This window comes from Neolamprologus multifasciatus, chromosome 22 (genome assembly GCF_963576455.1).
Source record: "Neolamprologus multifasciatus chromosome 22, fNeoMul1.2, whole genome shotgun sequence".
NCBI classification, from domain to species: Eukaryota; Metazoa; Chordata; class Actinopteri; order Cichliformes; family Cichlidae; genus Neolamprologus; species Neolamprologus multifasciatus.
The window spans coordinates 18,891,974-18,913,991 of record NC_140459.1 but is presented as its reverse complement, the minus strand read 5'-3'; the positions used below and the strand labels follow the sequence as shown (position 1 = coordinate 18,913,991).

The 22,018-nt window shown below is 44.8% G+C and overlaps 1 protein-coding gene across 2 annotated transcripts in view; it reads right to left on the bottom strand.

Annotated features, from left to right (window-relative positions):
• The window catches only part of sdc3 (syndecan 3), a 41,375-nt gene extending 19,758 nt beyond the window's left edge, over positions 1–21,617 (bottom strand). The window contains exon 1 of one of the 2 annotated variants that reach the window (XM_085148637.1): positions 20,873–21,617. In XM_085148637.1, coding sequence (XP_085004763.1) covers positions 20,873–20,926 — 54 coding nt within the window. In that variant the 5' untranslated portion in view covers positions 20,927–21,617. The remainder of the gene's footprint in view (positions 1–20,872) is intronic. The other variant, XM_085148638.1, reaches the window with a different exon arrangement.
• Positions 21,618–22,018: the final 401 nt, after the last annotated feature.

Genomic DNA, 22,018 nt, shown 5'->3' with positions numbered 1-22,018 from the left:
TTTCATCCCAATGTAGCAACAGAATATCTCGAAAAATGCAATTTAAAGTGCATTTTTATTCATTACTTTTATGTTAATGTCAGCCAGCACGCACAGAGGGTGAGCGCCAATTATGGCACCTTCATGCCACGCTGTCATATTGTAATTACAGGTTTTCTACTTGTAAATAAATTCATGTCAGTGCACAAGTCATCCCCGATTTAGTAAAGAAAGTGTAACTGACGGAAACAAGTGAATAAAACTATAATGAAACAATTGGATCAGTCTGGGTACCAATAGATGCTCCATACAAATGGGCAGTGCTACTTTTGACTGAGCTTTTGGCCCCATGACCATTGAATGCATCGATTTTGGGGTATTTACCTACAAATACTTTCTAGGTACATTCAAAAAATTGGGTTACAAGTCAGGCTTACAATGTAAGTAAATGTAAGTAGTCTGTAAAGAAATATTTAAGTAATATTAGGTAGTGCATGTATTTTACAGGACAAAAATAAATAATGCAAAATGTCTTTGTAATTTTACAGAAAAACAAACATTTCCCCATCTGTTGTTGTAAGTACGCTGTGCAGTTTGTGGCTTATTATGGAGCGGTCACATAGGCCTGCAGATTTGGATGGTATTATTGTTTGTTGTAAGCTGGTAAGGGAGAACAGTCCACATCACATTTATGTTGGTAAAATAAAAGGACAGTTGAATAATAGAATATTCACCATGCATATCAACACAATGAATATTTAATACAAATGTAAAAAAATAGACTTAAAAGGCAAGATTAATCGACTCCATAACAGTGGAGTGCAGCATTTTTATGATGTAAGATATGAAATATTGTTATGAGGAAGTTGCACACAACTTAAAATTTCACAGATTTACTTATAGTATAATTATTTCTTTGTTTCCTGTGAAAATCTGACTGTTACCTCCTTATTCTAGCAGGCCTACCTTTAAGTATTTGTGGGTGTAAATATAATTGCATTGTAATTTCAAATGAAATACCTTGAAATTCCACATTACAGCGGATTACACCTTAGTCGTAGGCGTGTTATAGTGGTTTTTTTCTTTTTTTAATATGTAGAGCATTGTTGTGGCTGTGATTGTTACTGACATGGTATCAGGATGTGATACCTGATCGTCTAAACCAGGGTAGGGGAACTAGATATGTCCTTGATCCAACACAGCTGATTTAAGGTAAATTACATTACCTGTAATTTAGCCAAATGACAGGTAATGAACTAATCGTTTGATTCAGGTACGCTGACCCAGGCTGAGATCTAAAACCTGCAGGACACTGGCCCTTGAGGTCTGGAGTTCCCCACACCTTGTCTAAGCCATTCAGCAGATATTTGGATGATTTCTTAACTATGGTGCTAATACAAAATGTATTTACTGCTATTGCTTTAGTTTCTCCTTCAAAATAATCACCCGTTCTCATCCCCGGGGCCTTTTTTGTGCTGTAAGCCAAGAGAGAGAGAGAAAAAAAGTAGATGATGCTTTTAAATTTAAAGTCAAATTATTATTTGGCATCAAGAGATTCTTTACAGTTACAGCTGAAGCGCAGGCAACACTTTTTTGTTTCAAAGAGGAAACCCGCTGAGCAATTTTACTCTTATGAGCCGTTTAAAGAGATGGGAAGTGGCTCCCAGTGTCTCGGATAAAGTCAGACTTAATGGGGATTATTACAGAAATGTGTTCTGTTAGTTGTTAGACCAATTGAAGCTGTGAAACAAAAACGGGCTCTGACATTTATAGCTGTCAGCCTTATTTTGAATATGCGACTGTTATTTAAAGGGATCCTCTCGGTAACGATGCTGTAAGTAGCTCTGAGTGGGAAGGTGGAAACAGGAGCGCGTTTGCCAAACACATTTCTGATCTTTTTCCCGCGTGTTTGTCTCAGTTGTTCACACGCGGGTGCTCGCTGTGACCAATGAACGTGAACCATCGAGCAAAAACTATAAACACGCTCACGTCTAACAGCCAGGAAATGAGTGAAAACCTTTTCCTCTCTCTGATATTTATATTCCTTTCCACTGATCAGATTCTTGATAGCACCGCCGTGGCAGGTCCATATCGCAGCCGCGCCGGCCGTATTCATTCCCCACACAAAACCTGTGGGAGGATGGCATTACACCGGCTCTAGTTTGTTATTCCAGCTTGCTTGGACCCTAAAGCTGTCTCAGCACAGCACCAAAACCACAGCTGAAAAGCATCCAAGCACTAATATTATCTCCTTCTCCACCGAGTTGCAGGGACAAAGATGATTTACGTGAAGAAGAAAGTTGTGCATTTGCTAAATACGGTATATGGTACAGTGAGCGGCTGGGGCAGAGAGCTGCAGGGACAGAACAGGTGTACTGTGGAGGGAAATCATGAGTCTGGATCACTGAATTTAAAAGCATTTCATGCACAGACTTTCAGCATTCAGCTTCTGCATCTATCACAGAGCAAAAGACCCCGAATCAATGTATGGAGATGCTCAGTATACCTCAGTTATCATTCATTTGCTTTCATTATTAACCAAACAATTAATCCTCATTAGGTGGAAGGCTGCCTGGGGGATCACGTTAAATGATAAAAAATATGTAACACAATCTGGTTTTCTGCATTAATCTCACAACTTCAGCACTAACGTCGATCACAGCAAATCCTGTGGTGCTACGCTCGTCTTGTATTTACCTCTCATCTCTTTACAGTAGTTTCTATTGTTGAGGTGTGTCATCCCTGCACAGCGTTCAGATGGTCCGCCTACGCACCAGGGATTCACAGGAAACGATGCATGCAAGTAATCCCAATTTTATGGCACGATTTCAGCTTCACTGTTTGCTGTTTACTCTTCCATATTATATTACTGCCGATGGAAAAACCGCCATTAAAAAAAAACACGTTCAATTTAGAAGACACTGGGTGGGTTTTGATGTGAAATAGTCAGAAGAAACAATTTATTTGTAAGAGAGGGGCACGCTAACCATAACCATGGGAAAACTGCTCCATTCAGTTCCTATTATAACAGCTTGTGTTTGTTTGGCTGCACTGTAAGCTGATACACCAGTTGTTCTTCTCTTGTGTTTTTGATAAAGTAGCTCTTCAGCTCCTTTTCTTTTGCTATGACATTAAACAGACTTGCATTAAACAGACAACCATCAATATTAACCAGACAAAGACTGAAATCTTAGAGAATCTTTATGTTTGCGATCAGCTGATCAAGGCTAAAAGAGCAGCGGCCCTTGGAGACGGAGTGTGTGGTTAACCTTTAAAGCGTCTGACAACGCAAACAGCTGACACCGAAGCTCGCCGCAGACTGGGGTCAAAGTCACATGACTGTGATAGTGACACATAGGCTGAGCTGAAACCTTGTAATGGACGGGGGCTGTGAGGCTGTCTCGCACTCACACACAAATCCTAACGCACAGATCCGCTGGGGTGATGGGTAAGCGGTGTGATGGGAGGAGGGGTGACACACTGTGGGATGGAGATGTATATCTGTATGTAGGACCCAGCTGTTACACTAATCTGACAATCCAACAGGATTAAAGACCATCTAAAGGCTGGCACACGCTCTGTGTGGAAATCTCCTCCATTATATATGACCTTATGAAACATGCATCTCTGAGTGTGTGTGTGTGTGTGTGTCACTGTCCTGCTGCCAGAAATGCCTTGAGACTCTGACACAACTGCTGCTCCCACACTCCACAATACACCACAGTGTTATTTGTTGTTGTGTTTACGTGGGGTGTGTATTAGAAGTTTTGGGAGCCGGCGAGTGTGTGTTTGTTGGTGAGTGTATCGAGTGTATTGATGCTAGGTTGGAGAAGTGTTGTGAGTGAATGCTGCTGGATGGCTGCTGGGTCAATGGCGGCGTTTTTTGTGGGGTGCTTTATGCGAAGTGCTGGTGGAGAGAGGCAGAAGAGAAGGAGGAAGGCTGAATGCAGATTTATAAGTGTGTGTGTCTGTGTGTGCGATTATAGCCCAGCTCAATGGGCCCATTTCTGCAGGGCCAGTGGGAGGGCGTGGCGCCTGTGGCTGAAACTTTTCTCGTGTTTCTAAGGAACTTTTCAAAAGGGCTCAGAAATGCGGCTGCGTGTGAGAGAGAGCGCCCCGCGGACCATGATGCCTTTGTGTAGCACAGGGTGAGAGGGGGCACTCGGAGTACACACAGAAACGGTAATCAATGGTCTCTTCTCAGCCCCGAATCGAAGCGCGCACACACAAACGTAAGCCGGCGACGATGATGAGAATCAGGTTTCTGCCAATATTCAGCGATGGGAATCACAAGGCAACATCTGTGTGTGTTCGTATAATTGCAGCTTGTGTAATCAGGCTAATGACTGTCACACAACTGTACGAAGCCCAAAGGGGCGAACGACAAGGAGAAGAAAAATCGATACATAAAAGGCAGAGAGAAATGGAGATTACTTGCGAAGAGGGAAAAAAAAGAACAGGACTGAGGAATGATGGGATGGATGGACCCTGAAGCAGGGGGGTGGAGAACAAAGACAGGAGTGTTTTTGTCTTTGATGCAGGGCAGAAAAATCCAATCAGCCCTGTGTAATTCAATCTGGAATGGAAAGCTGCACCTTCGCGAGTGTGTGAGCAGAGGGCATGATGAGTATTATTATCATGGCCATGCCTATCGTTTTCTCTGAAACACACACACAGACACAGGGGGAGGTAAACAAATCGCTGTTTGCAGGGAATGGCAAGCAGGTGACCTTGCTGCTCTCTCTTGGTTCCCCCCCATTGGTTGACCGACTTTGGCGAGCAGACAGCCGGTCCCGTGCCTCGCAGCCAGTGCTGCAGGCCAAGTGGCTGTCAGCACAGCCGGACAGGCGATTGATTCTCCGTGTATCATAAGAGCTCTCGATATCGAATACTAATTACGCAGGTTGCGATATCTGGCGGCGGAGTGAACTCGAGATAAGGAAAGAGCGGCACGTGGTCTCTGCCTTAAAGGGGCCACACACACTGAAAGCTCGTGACCTAATCAGATAATTATCATGAGCTCCTGATTAGCTCTGACAAATCAGTGTCAGAAGACTTCAAGAAACGAGTAAACAGAGAAATTAAACATTTGGCTTGTCCTGATTTTTTTCAGTGAATGGAGACTGTGTTGTCTCTGCAGATATTTACATATATTTTCCTTCAGGTAATATATTGAATTTAGCAGATAATACATGGCAGCGGGTTAGCCCCGGGATGGACTGGTGACATGTCCAGAGAAGTACCGCACCCCACGCCCAGGCTCACCTCTGACGACAAGCTGGATAAGTGGTTAAATTAATGAGTGGAGGATGGAAGTACAGTGTATAATCCAAAAACATTGCCTGTATAATCCCGTCAAGCTTTAAAGTCAATATTTGGTGCCGTGTACGTCAGTGCTTCTTAGTACCAGGGCACATCTAAAGGGTCATAAAATGACACAGGTTCGCACTCCCAAGGACATCCTGTTTTCAAGGTTGTATAGTTTAATATGTTATAGTTTGATTATTTTATAGGCCTGAATCTATACTTTGTATCTTTGAGGGTTTTCGGACGTTCCAACTGCAAAGAAAAAAACTTTGGGGCATGTTTTTCTGAGCATATTTAGACATTTTAGAGATTTTCTACACTCAGCTAAAAGCAGTAAGACTCTTATTGACAGTTACATTAACCAGTTGAGTAAAATCCATCAATACACATATGTCTTCCTCAAGTTATTTTTACTGGATCAGCTCTGCACTGTTCTGTTAAAATTAAATAATTTGTCTGTAACTTCGGTACATCTCTCAACCGCAAGATATCAGCTTTACTTTACAAGCGCAAGTTATAGATATACAAGATATACTATATAATGTAAGTGTGGCAGAGCCTGCCTCCAGGCTTCATGCTACTTTCTGTCATCAGCTTTAAAAGTGAGTCAATCACTGTAGACTTGCATGATAAAACACCCAGTTCTATAGCAGAAATATACAAGCTTAGAGCCTGATCTAAAAACATTTTCATCTCTACAGCTAATTTCCCCTTTTATTCAATTTTATTTTAGTCATAGCGCACCAAATCACAACAACAGTCGCCTCAAGGTGCTTTAAATTTTAAGTTAAAGACTGTAAAACCCTGATAATAAGACAATCCCCTATTAGCAAGGACTTGGCGACAGTGGCAACGAAAAACTCCCTTTTTAACAAGAAGAAACCTCCGGCAGAGCCAGGCTCAGGTACATGCAGCCATCTGCTATGACTTGGTTTTGAATGACATTAAATTTTTGTTTACATCAAGGCTTAAAGGTATGCTTTAATGGGTCACTTTGGATTGTGTCTGTGGTTCCTATCTGGTCATTTTTAAGGTTGGACAACATAGGGCTACATAAGGGTACTTGTAATTTTTTAAATATTTTAGTTCTGATAAATGGGTGCCCTTATTTGTGTGATGCTCTCACACACAGTCAGTATGTTTACTTTGCCAGCTAAGCTAGCTAGCTTTAGCCAATTACTTAGCTGCCACAGTTTTGTTCAAATATCATTAATTGTGGCTCCAAAAAACAAAAAACATAAAATTAGTTCTGTCAGCATTAATCTCGTTAAAATGACGTTAGCGCCATAACCGCATTAACGCGACAATCGGATTGTGTGGGGCTGCAGAGCGTCAATGTGTTTGCACAGTTAGCTCGTTAGCGCCGCGCAGCCCCATGCACGGTGTTAGCTAACTCGCTAACAGAGATTTGCCACATTAATGCGGTTATGGCGTTAACATCATTTTAACGAGATTAACGCTGACAGCACTACATAAAATACAACATTTGCTTAACCAAAACATGAAGTCAGAGTGGCTGTGTCCTTCTTTTACATACCGTCTTTGGTCTCAACACAGAAGACAAAGTTAAGCTTTAGAAAGAAACCAGCAATTGTGTTTCCCAAAAGCCCAAACTATTCCTTTAAACAGCCAAAACAGTAGGAAACCACTGCTGCACGGTATATCTAGCAAAATTAACGCATGCGTGCAGCAGGTAGCTGTAAATAAGCGTCTAACCAGGGTTAACAGGCCAGATATGAGTGCAGCCTTTAATGTTATTCAGGTAGGGAGGCTTCATTGCCAACCAGACAGTGTTATCTCCCTTCAGCCTCTGTTGAATCAAATATCATCACAAGCTCCAAGTGAGAGCATGCTCATTCATTTCTGACTGTTCTTTACAGCTAAAGATAGCTTTATCTCTCAGTGGGCAACATTACTCACTGACTAATTAATTAAGAGGTGTATTTAAGTAACTAATAGCTTGAGAATGATTGTCTAACGCACAGATTAGCTACACACTGCTTAGTATAACAATTGGTGATCAGTAACCGCCTGGTACTGTGGGCTCCGACTTAATTAAAGTGTGATTGTGGAGTCTGAAAGTAACGAGATGGTCAGCATCTGTGTAAACAAGCGGAGATGTGTTAGTGGAGGACAGGGAAATGTATGGGTTATGATACCATCTTGCTCTTACAGCCCTCCTGTCTCTCGTCTCTGTGTAATCCTGTCCAGGTTGTTCTTTCCATTCAATCTGTATCAGCCGCTATAAGCTCTTTACAGGCGTGTGTTAACCACCAGGCTACCCCTGTCTCTCTCTCTCTCTGTTTCTTTACAGCTAGCACGGCTCCAATCCACCCCGACTATCTCCCTTTCAATTTCTCATTTTTCTCCCTCGTCAGCGCCTCTGCTCTTTCATCATTTCACTCTACATAAAGTCAGTCCCTCCCCATTCTTCCTCTATTTTCTGATGAGCTCCTCTTACCACTTTTACATATTAACAAATTCGATTCTCTGCCTGGTCACCCCCGTCACCCCCCCCCACACACACACACTCACCACATCAGCTGCGTTTTGTTCTCCTCTCCAATCTGCTTCTGGCTTGCACTTTGGCCAGCACAAAGTCTTCTCATACAACTTTAGTCTGTGATTGCCTCTGACCTCATTCCCCTTTCATTTTCTTCAAATCTTCTCTCCCTCCACCTCTGCACCACGCCTAATCACATCTGTCGCCACACCTTGGTGCCTTGTTCAGTTTTCAGGAGACTACGCAACCACTAATATCTGTCTCTCCGTGTATGCAGGTGGCCCTGCGACAGATTGGCGACCTGTCCGGGGTCTCCCGTGAGACCCTAAATTGGATAAGCATAAAAAAATGGATGGATGAATTATTTCCAAGTGCGCTGAGCCACGTTTCATATCGCAATTAGTGTTTTGTTTGGCACAAATGTATTTCTTCCTCTTGTTTTTCTACCTTGTCAATCATCTTACATCTGTATTTTTATAGAGCAAACCATCCCAATCTCTTTCTCATCTCCAAAATCCTGTGAATTGATTTTTATGCGATGGACTTGGGAAAGATTTCCTGCAATAATCAGGAGGACGCAGCATTGTAGCGACAACAATGAGAAAATTAGCAAATGTTAGCTCAGAAACGGTGTCCACTAATCACTAACATCCACAAACAACTGGCTCCGAGGGTAATATTAGCCACCACTAGCTATCTTGCTAATGAAGACAGATTTCTGTCTGTCTAATGTAGCCAAATGGATATCTCGAGTGGATCTTATTCATCCAAACTGCCTGTGATGGTTAATCTGCTCAATTAGCTTGCTGTTTTCAATTTGCTTTATTATCTAACATTACAATTCAACCACAGTCAGATCAAAGACAGTAAACTACAGTCTACAAGATGGATGTTGCCACTGTGACCGCACCCACTGGTTAGTGAAGCCTCGAGCTCTTGGACGTTGCCATTTTGGTGTTTTGAGACTGGATGTGACAGGCGAGGGGTGGATCTTCCTGTAAAAACCACACGCTTACTGGCATTTTTTCCCTACAGACTTTTACACAACTGGGAGTCTTTGTGTAACCAACAAATCCAGTACGAAAGATGGACATAGCTTTCAGGTCTGAAAAGTGATGGCTGGAAGTCACTTTGGAAAGTGGCTGGCGAGCGTTTGTAGGCCATTTGGTGTCTTCTGTGCAGGTAAACAGAACAATCGCAATGTCGGGGAATATGCATTGGTCACCGCATGCTCATGAACCAGTCTCTAGGCCTGTGTGACTGTGTGGCCCTTATTCACCTGACCCTACAGTGCCACCATGATTACACCACATCCAAAATGGGGGATAAGACAAAAACGACCACGTGTCTGCGAAACCTCAGAAGTTTTAGGGGCTCAGTCCCTCATTTCAGGTCATATTGGATAAAAGAAGTTATAAATCTTGGTAACACTATTCCAGAAGTGAGGATTATCTAGTGAATGCTCATTGGCTAATCACCTGGGATTGACATGTTGTTAGCCAATCGGTGTGCGGTCTCTCTCATCACATCCAAGTTCAATACACCAAAGATGCTGAGGATAAAAATGTTCACCCCGAGGCATCAAAAAACAGTGGATGACATCACACTAGCTAGGTACATCTTTGATGGTGTCTACAGTAACCACAGAGGTCATTTTTAGCCACAAATGTAACACTGCTGGTTGCCGACTGCAGTTCAGTTAATGGTTAAATTATGCAGAGAAACAATAACACATGTTGTTTGTATGCTAACCAAAGAACCTTTAAATTTGAACCAAAGTAAATAAAGGCACAGCTCACAGCAGAGGCTGACTGGGCTCATTTTAAAATGTCAACCAGAGAAAAAGGAAGAAATCATCGCCATGAAGACGAAACGCCTCTCCTCTATAAATACCTCCTCTGTCTCGTCCTCATGCTGGGTATAATGTTTCAGTGTTGTGCGACCTGTCGCTCTGTCTATTGTATCTACCTCCATCATGTCGTGTCCTGTCACACAGTCACCGCGCTTGATCGGACAAGGGAAACAATTATCATGTCATACACACGGCTAAATAAACAATACGCTCACAGACGTGTTCGTGTGCACAATCCTGGTGTCAGTCAGTCTTTCAGACCCGAGTCTCTGCCGGCTGAGATTAGGGCTAATCCACAACTGTTGGAATGAAAGATTAAGAATGAATCACCTGCCGCAGGAAAACCAAGTGTGTGTATGAGTGTGTGTGAGTGTGTGCACCTGCATGTGGAAGGGTTTATAAGACAGGCCCTCTGGGGAAAGAAGCCTGCTGCAATCACCAAGCAATATTACACAACCTCTATCCTCCTCCACACACACACACACACACACAGCTCATTAGCTTCAGTGGCTCGCTCAAAATGCAAACGCCTTTGAAAGAGCCCTTTAAAGAACCAGGGTTCAAAGGTTTACTTCAGAAGGTCCATGCACACAAACAGAAACACTCTCTCTCACACATGTTACTCTCGCGAGTAACATGTGGGAAGCCTTTTGTTACTAACTTCCTGTTTATAAAGACAGGAAGAATAGACGAGGAGCTCTGCAGCGATGGAGGAGAAGGAGCAGGAGGGCTGGTGGGTGGAGGGTGTAAAGATGGATGGATAGAGAGAGGAAAAACGCTGCAGCAATGAGCTCCTGACCTCGTTCGCTCCTCTGTCGGGACGTTGGGCTAAATAATTCAAACACACACACACAGAGTCACATGCCTTTAGCACACAGTATTTCTCGTCGGCATGAGCGGCCTCCCCGTGCTCCATCATTGCCTCTTCTGCCTCCATATTCACATGTAAACACATAAATGCATCACTCAGGAAGCTCGAAGAGCAGATCTATAAATGCTCTCTCACTGTAGCCATGCTGCTATCCCAAGGCCACAAACACACTTACAGGTCGTGCATTTCCGTATGCAAACAGGCGGATCCTTGATGAATCGCATAGTGCCAAAAAAAGGGAAAAGGAATTGATATTTTAGCTTAAAACTGATGAACTGTCTTTATTCTTAAAGGAAATGGAGACTGAAAGAAAGAAGAGGAAAAATCTGCGGAAGAGACGTGTGTACGAACCCACGTGTGTTTTCATGTACTTTTCTCATCCAAGTGCCAATCTGAGCCCATTCTGACACCGCTTAAGACATGAAAGCCATTAGACAGGGAAAAAAAACTTCCACAAACTAGAATCCATTTAAACTTTCATGCATGTAAAATCCCTCGTGTTTCAATTCGATCTGACGTTGTTCCCGTTTTTCTTTATCTTTATCTCCTCCTGTGAAACCTTAAAGATGTTCCCCTGAGAACATACCCTCTCTGTTTTACTCCTACATCTCCATTTGTGTGGTACTCCACCGCTATTCAGTACAAATAACCTTACACAGTTTTGACTGCCTATAGTGGCTATTTTGAAACAGAGGAAGAGGGGTAGTATTTCCAGTCAGGGCAAGTCAAACATTGGGCATCTGCAAACAAGATGCAAACAAAGAAACTGGTTCTTTGAAACAGAGCATGGAGGGAAGAAGAGTTTGGGATTCAGCGGTAGTTAAGCTGAGAAAAAGCTACAGCCTCCTTTGTTGTTTTAACTTCATTATAGTTTATTTTTACGGGCGAATCAATACATCTATCAAATGTCTGTGGAAGACAACGTCTTCCCAGAATGCAAAGTGACTTTTTGTCTCACTAAACCTCCCAAAGAAATTGTATTTGCACAGATATGCACTCCCTAGGAACTTTATTAGCAGCTAGTAAAAAACTGGACCTCGTTTGCCCTTCAGACGTGCATTATTTCTTCATTGCACTGATTCATCAAGGTGCTGAAAACACATGATCATCAACATCACACAGTTGATGCAAATTGGTCAGTTGCACATCCATCACCACATGCCAAAGATGTTGACTGGATTAAGATCTGCTAACTGTGGAGGCCATTTGAATGCAGTTAACTCATTGTCGAGTTCAAGAAACAAGACTGAGGTGATTTAAGCTTTGTGGCCTGGTGCGTTATCCTACAGGAAGCAGACACCAGAGGATGGATACACTGTGGCCATAAAGACTTGCCATCAATACACAGGGAGGGTAAGAAAACTGTCAGGGCAAAATATACCAAGAAAATATCCCCCACACATTACACCACCAACAGCAGCGTGAACCATCAATACAAGTATTTTCGCCCAGAGAACTGCCGCTCACTGGACACCAACACCACGCCGCTTAAATCACCTTTCTTCCCCATTCTTATACTCAGTTTGCACTTGTCTACATGTCTCGATTGGCTGATTAGATACGTGCTTTAACAAGTAGTTGAACAGGTGTGCCTAATAAAGTGGCTGCGAGTGTAACTCCAAAGAAAAATGTTAAAATGGTCGTGTTTTGTTTTTTTATGCATAAGGACACAGCAGAGAGATGACAGGAAATAATGGACAACAGAAAAAAAAAGCTCCCAGTTGTGACTGCTGGTGGTAAATGTAAAAGTAAATGATAGCACTGCGGGTTATTATAGCCTCCGGCAGCAACTAATGGTTAACTACATAATAAGTCCTGGAGATGAGTTCTTCCTAACTAATGATATAGTCTATAAAACCGTAAAAAGCAAAACAAACAAATTATATATATTTTTTAACAGTTAAATACTGAAATATATTGAATTCAGTTTAATTTCTAGAGTTTTAGAGTACCAAGGGGATGTAAGATCAAAAGCACTGGAACATTTAACTGTGCCAACGAATCCGCCTCCACGACAGGTTAGCAACAAGCTAATGAAGGCCATGTGATCACGTTGAAGAGGAAGATAATAATGGGAATACCATCAAACTACTATTTTGGGGGATACAGTGAGCCAGCTTAGGTTTGGTGCCGGCTGCCATGCTGCTCGAGGAGAGTGGGGAGTGTATACGTGTTCTACAATAAGGAAATATTTTATTCACGGCTTCTCCTCCAAGATTACTTCTGCACAAGGGCAAACCTGACACGCTCGTGATTTCCATAACGCTATCACCAAGATAAAGAGTGAACCTCCGGGATTTTTGCTTCTTATTTAAAGGTAGAAACTGCTCGGGCCGGCAGATGGAGAGGGGGGTGGAGGGTCAGGTGGAGGCCTCCAAGAGGCGAGGCTTAGGGTCCTGTTGGGAGTGTAAAGTCGGGGCTTATCGTGGCTTTACCCCACTCTTATCAGCCGCATGCCAGGAAGTACACATTCCAGCATCTCCACTGGACAGCTCCGAGTGACCCCACCCATCCGGCCCTTTGTTAATGTAATTATTGTGTTGATACAGAAACGGGAGAGGGAAGAGAGTGGTACTAAAAAGACACACACACACACGAGTGATAGTGAGTGAAAAATGATAGCATCATCTCAGCGTATAGTTAATATGCTGCTAGAAGGCATCTACGATTCTCACTCAGCCAAACACACACACACAGACACACACACACAAGGGTTTGTTAGTGGGAAGGAGGCGCCCTGTTTCTGGGGGTTTTATTTATAGCGAAAGCTCTAACACACAGAGATCCCAGAATGCTTTGTGGGTTTGGGAGACGGTGCCGCGTTTACGCTCTCTAATTTTGAGTCCTGTAATAGCACACGCGCACACACTCACACATCTGCAAACACACACACACCGCTACTGTAAAGGTGAAAGACAACTGCCATCTTTTCATCTGGATGTTTTTTTCCCCCACTCGCTGTGCTTGAACGGGAGAAGGAGGGAGAGGAGGCCGGGATGAGACGTGAATGAAGCAAGCGACGAGAGGGGAGAGAGGAAAACGAGACGGAGCGAAGGAGATGGGGGGAAAGAGAGAGGGAACGAGGGATGGGAGGGGACGGAGAGGAGAGCGGGGTGATAAAGCTGTGACAGCGGCAGCCATGGTGGTTGTCATGGCGACGGCCGCGGAGAGCAGGTAGAGCACAGTCTCCTGGGAATGAGCAGTGCATGCCTCCCTCCCCCACCCTGACTCTCTCTCTCTCGAAATCCCTCCATCTCCATCGCTCTGGCCTCGCTCCATCCCTTTGCTGCCATCCCAATCATCCAGTCCTCATTTTGCCCAATATGGCCCATCTCCTTCCTTTCTCTCCCTCCATCACTCTCCCACGGTCCTTTTACTTCCCTCGCTCTGGTTTTTTAGGTTCCTTTTTTTATCCCCTTTTAATCGCCCACCATTCCTCCCGTCTTTCCTCGCTGCCCCCGTCTTTTCCCTTGATCCCCGTCTTGCCATTAACTCTTTTTCTTTTTCTCCGCGCTTTCTCCATTTCATGCCCTCCCCTCCATCCATCGCTTTCCCTCATTATCTTCTCTTTCCATTCCTCTCCCTCCCTTCCTCTTGTCTCTATATTCATCTAACCCCCCACTCCAGAGAATATGTATGTGAGTATGTCTGCGCAGTGCTGCCCAATTACTGCAAGGGAGTCTGTGTGTGTGTTTGAGAGTGTGTGTGTGTATGTGTGTGTGTGTGTGCGTGTGTGTGTGTTTAATGTCTACACAAGCTGTGTTCCTAGCCTGTTTTGACCTACCTAAAACACCTCCAGCATTCTCCGTCTCCCTCTGACTCACTGAATCAACAAAACTGCTGCTGCACACCACAGCTATTCACAGGAGCTGCACGCATATGTGTGTGTGTGTGTGAGCGCCGAGTTTGTGAGATTATTAGGGGCACAATTAGGGATGGGTATCGAAAACCGGTTCTTGTTGAGAACCGTTTCCCAGTGTTTCAATTCCTTGGAATTGTTTGCCATTTTTGCAAACGATTCCCTTATCGATTCCAGTCGCCCCGAATGACGTCACCACGTTGCGGAGCGTCATTTACCTGGCAGGAAACACGGCGCCTAAGCGGCTCAAACGCTCAAAAGTTTGGTTTTGCTTTACGAGAATGGATGACAACAGGGCAACTTGCAATACTTGCAAAGTAGATATTTCATTTAAGGGAGGAAACACTACAAATATACAAAAGCATTTGCTCACAAAACACACGATGACCTTAAATGAATGTCGTGTTTTTAATTCCGCTCCGGACTCGTGAATCTCAACCCAGCAGCAGCGGTAACGTTTGCACGTCCTCTCCCGTTAATGCGGCAGGTAAATAATCAACTAACAGTGCATATTATGTTAGCGCGATCTGCCTTATTACAAAACCTGCCATTACTGTGCATTTAGATGACCATGATGAGAGAGACAGACAGAGTCTGGCTCAGATGCTGGCAGTTCTCACTGCAGTCTACCGTTAGCGTCTCCTTTCAGGCCAGGATAGACGAATGTCACCGAGCAGTGACTAAGTTTGTGGTCAAAGGTTTGCACCCATTTGCCACAGCAGATGATTTTCGGTAAGTGAATGTGTTTAATTGTAGGCAGGGACATTACTGGATATTCTTGTGTAATTGCTACAGAATAATTGATGTTATACTTTGTTATTGCTACAGAAGAATATTTATTTTATTATTTTACATTTACAATTTTTTTTTTCCTGGGGACCCTGTGACACCCCATTGAAGAGCCGTAGGCTGTGGATCTCTTAAGATCTCACTGTTGGGTTTGTAAGGCCATGTTACTCCTAAATTTCTATCTTGTTCAAAGAGAAGATATAAAACAAAGTTCTAAGCTATTAGACCTTAGTGTTCTCCTTTTTTAAAAAGAATCGATAAGAGAATCGATAAAGAATCGAATTGTTAAACAGAATCGAAAATGGAATTGGGATCGTGAAAATCTTATCAATACCCATCCCTAGGCACAATGCTAAAGTGCGTCAGCGCACACATGTGAGCAGGCATGTCTGCACTTGCGTGGGGGGAACTGGTCATGGAGAGAGCAGGCAAAGTTTCCACGGCACACTGGGCTCCTTCCATCAGGACATGTTAGCGTGGCTCGGCGTGGGACTAAATGATAACTTTCTACCCTGCAAGTCTGAAGTGTAAGCAGATATTAGATGACACATCTGTCAATTAAAGCAAATAACATTGCCATTTAAAGCAAAATATGTAAAGATTTGGGGATTTGGCACATTTATTGTTTAAAACATAACTGTGCACATCTTCAGAAGCACTGTTTTTTTTGTTAATTACAATTTAAAGTCAGAAATGCTGATACTTCTCAGCATGAGAGATGCTTTTTTGTGCTTGCTTTTCATTTGTACTGACAGCCTGTGCGTGACTGATGTTTATGTGGAAAGCTTAATGAAACTGTGGTGCTAAGTCACTTCCAGCCAAATCCCGACTGTTGAATGACTGTTGAATGACTGTTGTCAGCGGTTATCAGAGCCACACAAAAGCACCTGTTGGGCAACATGTCCAAAATCTCCAACCAGATAACCGTCGGTCTAACATCGACCGACTGCTGATAAATTTCTGCAGAAACAGAACTTTCCTCCAAAAACTAACTAACAGGAAAAGGATTTAGCCTATTGGCTGACCCTAATCACCAGCAGGCGCCCTGGTACTAATCAATATGCTGTGTTTAGAAGGCACAGCTGACCAGTAGGGTATTGCATCATGCGTCACTGCACTTCTATCTGCTTTTCTGGGAAGACTGATGTCAGGCTAAAAGCAACAGGCTACACTGTAGGATATACAGTTACTCTACAAATTTATTTTAATACTGTGTATCAAGTCTAAAACTAACCAAGTGTCAACATTTTGGTGTTTATAGCTAAGCAAACCGTGCAAAAATTAATGTAAACAGGAAGTAAAAACAAAAACAAAAGAAGCAAAGCAGTTAAGTCCAAAAGTTGGGCCCCAAAGCTTACAACTCCCCTAATGAAGAACTGTGTTTTAATCTGGAAACACGCCTTTGCTGCAGTTCTTTGAGGCAGCCTGTGAATCAGGTCTGCCTTAGATCTACGTCTACAGCGAGCTACTCTTAATTGTGTTGCTGCTGCTTCATCGCCCAGCCGAGGAGGGGAGCGATATTACAAAACAAAAAGAGCAAAAGTGAGACTTCTAGTTAAAAACTAGAAGAAGAGTGAAGACTGTCCACTGCAGCTACCGTCTGGCCAGTTCTGGCCAAGCTCTCAACCAATTAGCATGGTTTGATTGGTGGTTTGATCCCAGTCCGCCTGTCAGAATATCCTTGGGAAAAATGCCAACCCCGAGTTGCTCTTTGATGCATCTACAGAGTGTGAAAGTTAGAAGTGCTCAGGTGTAGAAAAAGCAAATAGACGAATGCACAGATTCCACCATTACTTCAGCTCATCGGGGCAGAACAACCCCCACTGAATCAGGTAGTCACAGGAGCCAACCTGCACACCAGCTGATAACATTACAGCTTTTATTATCCATGGGTATAAATGGAGACAAATATGCCTTTCATGATAAGAGGTAAACTATTCCAGGTTATCAGACTAAAGCTCTGTTCTTCTTCATGTTAATCTGAGCTCTGAGAACAAGTCTTCTCAACCACACTGGCTTCATTTAGTCTTTGCTAAAGATGAGGTGCAACATTCTGAAGCATCTGCAGGCTGAGTAAAGAGTATAATAAATTACAATGATATGGCCATGAGGACAAAAAAGGAGGCTGGGTCTTCTTCTCAGCACTTTTATACTCAAATGAAAAAAATGGTGTTAAAAGAGAACAAACTTTGCTCCACTCTGACAGAAAACCCCCCTCAAAATGCACGCATATAATCGCTCGATAAAACAAACTCTATCTATCTTTTTTCCCCTCGTGGTTGCAGACACCCACTATCTTTGTGTTCTGGGTAAACAGTCACATGCTCTTCACTGGAAGAAGAATATTCACAAACAAGGGTCACATGAGATGAGACGTCTAAATTATTAGTATGCAGCTTGACATCAGCGGGTAAAGGTCCCGCAGATTGCTGCGATCTTTCTGGGCTTACTCGGGGCCAATAATGACGGGCTCTGATTTATTGTCAGCTTTTTGCACACAGCTTTTATTTTGGAGGTCAAACTCCACGCACAGCTGCAGATTCTCAGCACCCATTGTTCTCTCAGATCAGACGAGGCCATATCGGCAGGCCGTGCAGGCAGGGCTCCCCGTCCCTCCTGCCGCCGTTATCGCCTTAATGGTAAATGTGAAATTTCGATTCCCATTTGGCTGAATGGAGCGCTAAAACTCCCTCCATGAGAAAGAAAAACTAATTTCACTCAAATGCAGCACATCTGCTGTCCCATGTGATAAGAAATTGCTTTCAGATATGAACAGACACACACAGACACACAAACACCCGGGCCGGTGTTAGGGAGGCTGAAGCCTATCTTTATTCTCTCACTGTGTCCATGAATGCCGCTCCGGATATGAACCATGATCCTTTTCATTTCCTCTCTCCAGTGAAAGGTGGATACCATGCCCTCACCTCTCCCTTAATACACACACACACACCTGAAATACTTCCTCCACCCTGTCTGTGTTTTCTACCTGCCACCTTGTGTGTGTGTGTGTGTTTGCGTGAGGGGGACGTTGTCCTCCAGGAGAGCGAGAAGGACCCACTTCCTGTGTCAGATTGCCTCTCACATTCCACACTGTCCCTCAATCCGCCGGCTTGGGCTATTTTTCCCCTCCTCCTTGATCCTTCTCTCTTTCTTCCTCTCTATGGGGGGCTTTGTCTGCTATCGGAGGCACAAAACACTGATTCATTCCACGAGTTGAACATGATCCTCAAGAACACGACGCCTTTCCGCCAAACACACACACACACAAATACACTCGCACCATAAAACGCACTTGTTCAAGGAGAGAGAGGGCTGGCGAGAACAAGTTGTTGGCAGTGCAGATTCACTATTTTTGAGCCCACACACAGACAGATGGACAGTCAGGGCTCTCATGAAGGCAAACGGATGCACGCACACACACACACACACACACAGGCTATCCGTGGGACACAACAGATGTCTGTGGGAAAATCAGTCTCCCATGTAAAATAAAGACGGCCGGATGTGATGTCACAGCTTTGACAACAGGAAATACCCACAGAGACAAAACACAGAGGAATCACTCAGAACACACACACACACACACACACACACACACACACAGTCTCCTGGCTTCAAGCCAAGAAGCATCTGAGAAAAAAGAGCTCATCAGCGGATGCATGCGACCACGGGTCATGCGCGTGTGCATTCAAAGCCCGGGGTTGCTTGAGGTTGAGTTTGTAATTATGACCCTCGACGGCAGCTGATCTATCAGTGCGCTCCTCACCACGGCATATATTTACGTGTATGTGTGTCACACACCTGTCTCCATCTGCACACTTAAAGACAGATTAGGTCAGCTGGAGGCCAAGGATCTTTGGCAAGGACTGCAACCGACTGACCTACTAATCAGTGTTTATATCTGTGAGTGTGTGGTGTTGAAAACAGCTGCCAGAACTGGTGCAGCTTCACCGCAGAAACAGCAAAAGATGGTCCAAGCAAAGCAAGGGTGAATTAGACAAGAAAATGCATTAAGCAGCAACATTTGGGCCTTTTGTACAACAACATGGAAATAAAAACTGTGACTATGTATAAAAGTGGCTTAAAGCTGATGGATCTCTCTGAAGTAGAACTGGTTTCTCTGGTCTACATGGGCTGTTTAATTAATTGCCTGTGAGACAGCAGGTATACCTGACCAGCAGGTGCTGGTATGTGCATCAGATCGATACTAGTGCAATGGGACCGATACTATTTCTACCTCTATGTAGCCTGCTGAATTGTGTTAAATTGTTATTATTATTTTATTAGAAAACGTATTAAATATATGTGTTTAGTTATGCTAACTAATTATCATGGAAATTAAAACTCTGTGATTTGGTGATCATTAAAATGTGTTCCTATATCATTTTCTAAGTTGAAAGTGTCAATATCGGTATTGGTATCGGCAATACTGGCCCTGCATTTACTTGGTATCAGATCGATATCAGCATTTGCAGTATGGCACTAGTGAGAACAGCTCGGGACCTTTAACAGGAAGTAGCCATAAATTAAGGTATAAAACCAAAAATGCAGATGAGCTAAAAATAAAACAGCAGGGGAGACGCGTTAAAGACCTCCAGCTTCTGAGTCTTGAAACTCAAAAGTAGATCTGCCTCTTGATTTGTGTTTTTGGCGCTATCCTCGTTTTCTCTCAATGATTCAGCGAGCTTCCTCCCTCTTCCTCCACCCCCTCCTGCTGCTTATGGGATAAATCTGGATTAATCGGTAACGGAAAGTGTGGGCGTGTTACGGGGGGCGCGTGAAGCTCGGCGTGGATAGTTCCGGAGAGGAGATAGGTGTGCGAGTGTGTGTGTGTGTGTGTGCGCGCGCGCGCAGAGGAGGGAGAAGGCTCGCGCATTCCCTAAACAGCTTGCCTCCTCGCGATTCCCGATGACATCATTCCATCCGAGCACTCGTTCGCGGACCGCATCGCCGTTAACTTTCCCGTTACCCCACCCACTTTGTGCCACAACCACATACCGCCGCGGGCTGTCTCTGTCACACACACACACACACTTCTGCTTATAACCGGAGAATGCCCCCCAGTTGGATTCTGGCATCCACACAATGAGGGCGCTGATATCTGGGAAGTAATGGAGCACCCCTGGACATCCAGTCACACACACACCTTCTCTGACTCTTCACACACACACATCGTCCTGCAGCGCGAGTACCCGGTAATAAAGTCGTTAAAGCCGCAGTATGACTGGAGCCCCCAAATTAAGGATAGGATGTTGAGCTGGTGACACAGACACCACAGAACGAGGCACCGCACTAACACCCGTAATCAAGCCCAATTAGAGATAACCCGCTAATTAACCCCCCCCCCCTCTCTCCTCCACACATGCACGCACACGCACCTCCTGACTCCAGGGGACACGCAGGCCACAATAAATCCCGACATTGAGACACAAAGGCTGGTGTGTGTGTGTGTGTGAGCGTAAAGCAAAGGGAGAGGTGGGGAGGGGTGTGCAAGGGGGTAGCCGTCCCCCCTCCTTAAGAGGAGTCTGGGACGGCCAATACGGATCCTGGGTCGAGTGTAGGATTTCCTACCGATCACCGACGCGCCGCCACTGTCTCATTAACGATAGCGCACTCACTCACACACACATACACGTGTGCGCGCACCCCGACTCCCGTGTGCGCAACGAGAGCTCCCCGTTTAACAAAGGATGTAAGGCTCGTGCTTACCGTGGTGGCGTGAGCAAGCAGCGCCGTGAGCGCCAGCAGCCAAGGCAGCTCCATGGTCGGGGTGCGCGGGCACAGCCTCCCGGTGCCGCCGCCGATGCTGCTGCCTTTACCGGTGTAAAGGGGTGGGGGGTTCTGGGAGGTGGAGGGACCCCCAAAAAAAGAAAAAAAAAAGCTGCTGCTGGCTGTGCTGTCGCCGGCTCCTTGCTCTCGGTGCCTCGGTAGTCTGTCCAACTTCAGAGCGAGCCGCCCGTCTGTGCGACCATCCGTCCTTGTAGTCGGGCTTTTTAATCCAAGGCTTCACGCGCTCCAGCTGCTGGTTCCGGTCACCGCTGAAGCAGATTTCCACGATGCCTCCCGATCTGTCTGTTTCTGCGAGTTTTTGCGCTCAAAATCTGATAATTTACTACCAGAAGAAGCCAGACCTCGTCTCTCTCGCTCTCTTAATACACGCACGAGCTCTCTCTACCTCTCTCTCTCTCTCTGAACACACACACACACTCTCAGGCTCTCTCTCTCCTCCCCCTCTCCGTTGAGGGCAGGATGTTCCGTATGGCGACGCTGGCCCGGGAGTTTGGCAGGAGGAGGGGTGTGTATATGTGTGCGTTAAAAGGAAGTGTAGGGGTTGGGGGGTGGATCTCCGCGTGCAAGGGCGAGGATGCCCCCTGCAGCTCGGTTAGGCACCCGCAGCCCCCCTAAAATAAAACAATAAGCAGCCTGTAAATTCACAAGCAGCGGACCGCGGTGTTGGTTTGGTTAACCGCTCACACACCTTTAACGGTCAACCGCGCTCCTGCGCCGTGATTGGCTCAGTCACACCTGCGCCTGTACGTAAGAGGGGTTGATATCGCGCGATAACCCCCCCCCCCTCCCCCCCTCCCCTCTCGGCTCTCGCAGTATGGTTAGCTGTTATTGCACCGCAGCAACCGGAGTGGAAACATTTAATGACCTGTCATATGCTCAAAGTTGTGTTCGCCACTTTTACAACCACCAGCGACGTCTGAAGGTGAACTTGAGCGTGCCTCCGTTTGGTTTCTTAGCTCCACCTGCCACTGCAGACCACGTGTTCCCTCCTTATCCCGAAATTAGCCTTGGGAAAATGTTGAATTGCATCTGATTGATTGCGAAAGACTATTAAGTAGGTTTTAC